The sequence below is a fragment of the Camellia sinensis genome, chromosome 12 (assembly GCF_055761805.1).
Source record: "Camellia sinensis isolate YWXY chromosome 12, ASM5576180v1, whole genome shotgun sequence".
In the NCBI taxonomy this organism is placed as follows: Eukaryota; Viridiplantae; Streptophyta; class Magnoliopsida; order Ericales; family Theaceae; genus Camellia; species Camellia sinensis.
The window spans coordinates 136,003,936-136,010,788 of record NC_138972.1 but is presented as its reverse complement, the minus strand read 5'-3'; the positions used below and the strand labels follow the sequence as shown (position 1 = coordinate 136,010,788).

General features: G+C 35.6%; 1 protein-coding gene across 1 annotated transcript; it reads left to right on the top strand.

The window, feature by feature from the left end:
• The first annotated feature begins 361 nt into the window (after nt 1–361).
• On the top strand, nt 362–6,635 carry LOC114261044 (putative pectin methylesterase CGR3). The gene is made up of 6 exons (XM_082899968.1): nt 362–2,191; nt 2,454–2,493; nt 2,685–2,726; nt 4,104–4,478; nt 5,178–5,233; nt 6,167–6,635. The coding sequence occupies exons 1-6, from the start codon at nt 2,078–2,080 to the stop codon at nt 6,317–6,319; spliced, it is 780 nt and encodes a 259-aa protein (XP_082756094.1). The 5' UTR covers nt 362–2,077; the 3' UTR covers nt 6,320–6,635.
• Nucleotides 6,636–6,853: the final 218 nt, after the last annotated feature.

Genomic DNA, 6,853 nt, shown 5'->3' with positions numbered 1-6,853 from the left:
CTTATTTAAAAAAAAAAAAAAAAAAAAAAAAAAAAAAAATTCTTAATTAAACAGATGTAGACTGGGTCATAGCTAGCCCAATAGCACCACTTGTTTTGGATCCAAGTTTGCTCAGATAACATATTGGTTATGGATAGATAGGAATGTAAAATGGGCCTAGTAGATAGGCATCTGAAATGGGCCCATCTGGCCTAGTCTAAACATTGTTGGGCTGGGTTTTCAAAAGCTAATACACACGCAGCTTTTAGATTCGTTTGCGGGCTGACCGGAAAGTGAAAAAGTGGAGTGAGAAAGAGATAGCGGCTAATCCAACAGCAGCATCCACTATCAGAGATCTAGATCCCAACCTCAAGATCTTCCCAACTCAGGTCTCTCTCTCTCTCTCTCTCTCTCTCTCTCTCTCTGTATCACATTTCAATTCGGTGATTTGTTTCTGCGATTTAATGTCATTTTTAACTTGTTTTCGTGCTTAATTGCTGTTTCATTCAGTTCATCCTTTTGATTCCTTCGTGACTCTGTATATTTTTGTTATTTGTACATTTTAACTTCACTGTTAATTAGAATGGTTTTTGTGAATTTCTTGTGTGGATCTGTGACCAGAAGTAGAAGCTAAGTAGTGATTTAGTTCTATGCAGTGCCTTTTTCTAGACTGAAAATTCAGTGCAATGGTGATGCCGAATGCATCACCGACACTTGTTATCACTGTTTATAAACTGCCATGAGTGCATAATGAACTTCTTTTTTCTTTTCTTTTTTGATAACCCGGTGTCCAGGCTTGTTTATACGCACTTCTACTAATCCCGGGATCAATCCCACCGCCATGTGCGTTTGCCCGATTTAAAGCCAGAGCAAATACCCGACTGGTCCCAAACAGCTTATTGGGGCTAGTGAGTATTAAACCTATGACCTGGAATTAGCACACCTGCAGATCCCAAGTTGTGCGGCCTAGTGAGTATTAAACCTATGACCTGGAATGCCCACTAGGCCAATTTACTATGAGTGCATAATGAACCTTACTACGCATATTTGGTGGTTTTTGAATTTGGTAGTTATATCTAGATAGCAGGGTTTGCTATACCATATGGTGGATTATTATTCGATGGCGTGTTGGTAATGACTTGGTTTCTTCTGGGTAGTCAATTTTTACTCCGGTTTTGGCTGCATTTATTCATTTTTGTTTGACCTTAGGCGTCTGAATGTTAAAATTGCGGGTACGTATGTATTTGAAAATCTTGAGATTTTGTCTGAGTAGAGCCACACCCAATACTTATACTCGAGTCCATACAACATAGGCCCTACCTAATCATGATTTTAGGGTGTGGTAGCTAGTTTTTCCCTGATGCAATTGCTTTTCATTGAAACATTTTTATAGGGTTATAATTGTCAAACCACGGAACTATAATTGTTATACATTTGACTCTCCCCATACCGTGCATTAATGGAGCCTCGTTCACCGGGACTTACCATACTTGTCAAGCATTTATGGAAATATAAAATATAACAACTGCAGTTAATTGATTGCTTCCTAGTCACTTGATAATGCTGGTTAATAATTTGGACATATTTGTCCAGAAGATAACTTTTCATTATAACCCTTATTCTTGGGGGAAACCAGATGATCCTATTTCCCCCCTACACTTGGTTACTCAATAATACACATATTATATGCCTAGACTAGATATATGCCAAAGCCAAATGAGATGTGTCTGAACTTCATTGTTCTGTGGTTTTTGTTGTTAGTAAATTATCTTTAAAGCCTCATCTGGACATTGGAGGTTGAGGAGGATTCACTTTTCATTAAAAAAATTTCCCTGAAAAACATGTCAAGCATTATCAGTATATAATGTTATACACCAAAGCAAACTGACTGTTGATTTTTCCTTGTTTCTCGCTATCGTGCACCATACATGATTGAAATTTTATTTTATTTTTCTAGTTTCTCCAGTAAGTAGGATTTGATGCACTCTGTCTTCTTTTAGTTTCTCCAGTAAATAGGATTTGATGCACTCTGTCTTCTTTTTAAATTTTATTTCTAATTCACTAATGACAGGTCTTCCAGGCTACTACTAGCAGAATCATGTCAAGAAGGCCCTCCCGACGTCTCGCAGATGGTGGGAATATTTCATTCATCAGCTCTTTGCATTCCAAAACAAGCTCATCGCCTTTATTATCTCTTGGACTTGTGGTTGTGGTAAATCTCAATTCCCCCTTTACTCTGCACTGGTTGCTCCATAGCTTCTGTCCCTTGTCATAATTATATAGTCATACAATTACATTAACAACTGGAGCTTATCTTTTTTGATAAGCATGTACAATCAGCAAAATTTTCATTTTTTAACTTCTCAATTGATGCCTCTGTCATAAAATATTAGAACACAGGGATTACACTTTTATTATATTGGCTTAAGTTTAGTTGTTATAAAGCTGATTTAAATTGTTTTTTGGATTTTCAGGGTTCATTTCTTGTTATTGGATATCTGTACAGTGGTTCAGGTCTGTATTTGGTCTGTCAACTTGAGTACTCATTACTAAAAAGAAACGAGCCAAAACTTCTGCTCTATCTCCCCATGGGTTGCTCTATTTTTTGTTTTCTTCTTGCTGCCATAGGAAACCCAGGGTGAAGAGTTAATTTGTATCTAGTTTTCTTACTTATTTTTCTGAACATTTAAGTTCTTGAATCACAGGTGGATCTAGGAGTGATATAGAAGCTGCAAGTAAACTTGAAGGTGAATATCTGTTATTGCTAAGTATAGTTTGGTATATGAGGATGCATAACCTAGAGCTTTATCATTTTGTCCTTCATTTAGAGAGGTCTGAAGAGTTTGATTGGAGTTAAAAGATATGTTTGTTGGACTTTTGGGTAGTGACCCTAATCCCCAAGGCAACCTTATTTTCTAATAATTAAAGGCAGAACATTGTCTATGCCAATAAGAAATCTAATTAAAGGAACATTTAGAGATTCAATAATGAGTTATTATGTTTTCTGTAATAAGCACCCATACTTATTGTCAAATCACCATTGCAGTTTGATGTTTATTTCTTACTCAATTAGCCATCAGCCATCATTTTGAAACTTGTAATTTGCTTATGCCATATCATCACAGCTGCTTTTTATTCTGTAGTAGAATTTTACTTTCACCCTGCTCTTGATTATGTATTTAGGGTGGACACCTGGCTAAAGTGATACTCACATTATATATATATATATATATATTTGGTTAAGGAAGCAATAATCTATGTCTCAGTTTCCTCTTGATATTTGAAAGTTGTTTGACTGCAAAAGTTCATTTGCACAATTTTACTAGATGGCTTGGATTGCTTATATATGGAGGATTTGATTTAGGGACCTAATCTAGATTGTGTAGTGTAAAGATGTGATCATACTGAGGCAGGACAAGCTTATGTGTGCAATGTTTTAAGGAGACATTTTGTTGCTTTTACAGCTTCTGTGATTTGGCTTCCCAAATTAATAGAAAGAAAATATGATTGATTCCTGTGCTGATGTAAACCATGTTATATGGACTCGGGTATGAGCATCAGGTGTGGGTAAATGTCCAAGCATTGGATCTTTCTAAACCTAAATCCTAGGATATTGGAATATGCATCCAAAAGTTGGGTATGGGTACGGGTACATGTCTTAAATAATTATATATATTGCATATTGTATAATTTTTTAAAATAAGATGTTATGAATTATTTAGAAATGTACTTCAAATTAAATGGAATTTAGGGATAATTTGAAATTTATCTCCCAGCCGCGTGAGAAACTAGAAATGTTTCTATACTAGAAAATGTGAGCATCTTTTTCTTCAGATATCATATAAATTAGAAGATCCAAATGTCTAAATTGGGTGTGGGTTTCAGACTCATATCCCACATTTGTAACCTTGTCATATCCGGCAAGCACGGGTACATTGGAGGAAATAGAAGAGTTTGTAGTTCAGGATGTAAACTACTACTAAACCTCTTGTCAGGATATTGGAAGTGGACCTAATGGTGCCTTCTTTTTATTGTTTAATTTTCTCCTCATATAGTGCTAACTGCACTGTAGGTTAGATAGAGCAACATTTCCCAATTTAAAGAGACTATTTACATATATGCAGGTGGTGTTTCATGCACAGTAGAAGTTCAGAGAGCATTGCCTTTTCTGAAGAAAGCATATGGTGACAGCATGCGTAAAGTATTGCATGTAGGCCCTGAGACTTGTTCGGTGGTCTCTAAATTGTTAAAAGAAGATGATACTGAAGCATGGGGCGTGGAACCGTATGACTTAGATGATGTTGATGGAAACTGCAAAAGTCTTGTGCGCAAAGGCATTGTGCGGGTGGCTGATATCAAGTTTCCTCTACCCTACCGGTCAAAATCATTTTCTCTTGTCATAGTGTCAGATGCATTAGACTATCTCTCTCCAAGGTACCTTAACAAGAGTCTGCCCGAGTTGGCGAGGGTATCTGCTGAAGGTTTTGTTGTTTTTACAGGTAAATGCCTTGAAAACTACATTTTTATATACCATTGAAAAGTTTCCATAATTACGCATTGCTTACCTGACTAGGCCATGAAAAAGAAAGGGTAAATTGCACTAACCTTTCTTGAGGTTTGGAGGAAATACAGCAAGCCCCACAGTTTTGGCATAACTACATTAGGCTCCCTTAAGGTTTTAATTTATACAACACTTAGTTCAAATCAAACCAAACCAAGCCTTAAGTCTCATCAAATGTGGTCGGCTAATGTAGATAGCGATATGGATGGAAAAATGATGTTGTAATCTCTTTTATACTAATATATATATTTTCCTTATACTGGTCTCTTCACACTATCTGCATTAGTTTTGATCCTTGTAGCCTTACTAAAAGGGAGGTCGGTGTAATTATGCCAAAATCGTGGGTCTACTTTGTATTTTTTCCAAACCTATTACAAAGGAAGCAAAAAATGAAGAAAAGAAAACTAGAAGCTGACTGGGCCATAAAATTTGTTTTTGTCTATTTGTTCTGACCAATGGAGAACATGTTTTCATTGATGATGTTAGTTGACATTTTGAGTTGCCTAGAGTTTGTGTAATTGCATTTTATAAAGCTTTGTTCATAAATTTAACTGAATTCTATCCCAGATGATGTTCTCATTTTTATAACAAAACGTAATCTTTTAATGTTTTGCCAATTTGTTGTTGCCGGACATAGGTTATCCAGGTCAGCATAGAGCTAAAGTGGCCGAGCTATCCAAATTTGGTCGTCCAGTAAGTGAATAAATTTTGTTGGATTTCGACTCCTGGTTTTAAGTCATTGATGGGCCTTTTTATTTGCAAATGTGTTTGTGATAGTACTCATTGGTGTCTTATTGACTCTTGATTTTTATGATTGGACTCTTCAATGATAGTACCCATTGATGGCACAATAAGATCAGTATATGATCTAAATGAGTTAATAGAACTGCATTTGGTATGTCTGTTGAGTAGACCAATGATTGTGGAAAATTCCTGTTGGACAAATTGCATGTTCAAGTTCTAATTCTCATTTCAAAAACTCCCACAATGTCACATTAGTGTTGCTCCTACTACTATTTGAGGTTATGTTTTGTTGGTAAGTGTGTGAACAAGGGCCATCAATTTATTGCACTCAATTCGAAAAATGAGTTTTCAGAGTATTATCAGAAGTCTATTAAGTAGATGTGAATAGTTTGTGAACTAAAGTTTGTTAGATGACATAACAAAGCTGCAGGCTGGAATATTTTGGAGCTTGAATATTGTCTTTATCTATGAGCACGTAATCATTATTGCCTACAAAAGAAATGCAAAAGGTAAAAAACAAAATACTAGAAATTTGATATTATGGAGGATATACCATGACAGATGCACATGTGAAGAAAATATTCTGTGTCTTTCTTTGTTGAGAAATTTAAGCACTCTGAAAGATAGAGAAATCTAAGCAGAAGGCACCTTAAAATTATTTTTGGAAATGAAAGCCCTAGTGATTCTGCCGTAATGATGCTTGATTTGTTAAGAACACTGGCAAGTGATGTGTGCAATCTAATAGTAGCTCCCAAAATGATGTATACTCTCATTCATTCATTTTTGTTGCATGAATGCTTCCTATTTGATGGTTAACCCTCCATTAAAAAACTACATTTGACTTTAAAAGCATAAATATCCTGCTGTCTTTTTCTTTTGAAGGCCAAGTTGCGAAGCTCATCTTGGTGGATAAGGTTTTTCGTACAGACCAGCTTGGAAGAGAATGAGGCTGCTACTAAGAAGTTTGAGCAGGCTGCAACAAAGAGATCGTACAAGCCAGCCTGCCAAGTTTTCCACCTCAAATCATACCGTTGAAAATCTCAGAATCATATGACTTGGTGAAAACAATGCCAACAAGTGACTTTACTTCCCATAGAGTTCATTTATATTTGGTGGAAATCATATTTTTTTTTTTATTTTTTTATTTTTTTCTTTTTAAATCATGTGACAGTAAATATATGTTGGGGAAGATTGTGAATTAGCCTCTCTGCTAAGATAAGAATGTGTTGCTTTAGGTTCTTGCTCCCCAATGCTGGAGCCTGTTGTAGCTACAATTATAGGTCTTCTTAGCATGGTCAGACCCCATTGTGTAGTTTTGATTAGTATAAAGAACTAATCAGTATTTCTTTTATGATGTGGTTGAATTTTTTATTTTATTTATGAAGGGATTTGTAGAGATAAAAGAAATTGAAGAAAAAAGGGAGAAAAAAAAAATTAGCCTTTTCTTTTCACAAATCTAAGATCCAAAGAATAGTGATATTTGTCATTGATGTCTCCCTTGTGATATTTCCCATTTTGTTGTCCTGTAATTTCCAGCAAACTTGGAAGTTGGAGCTAAAGAGACATGAT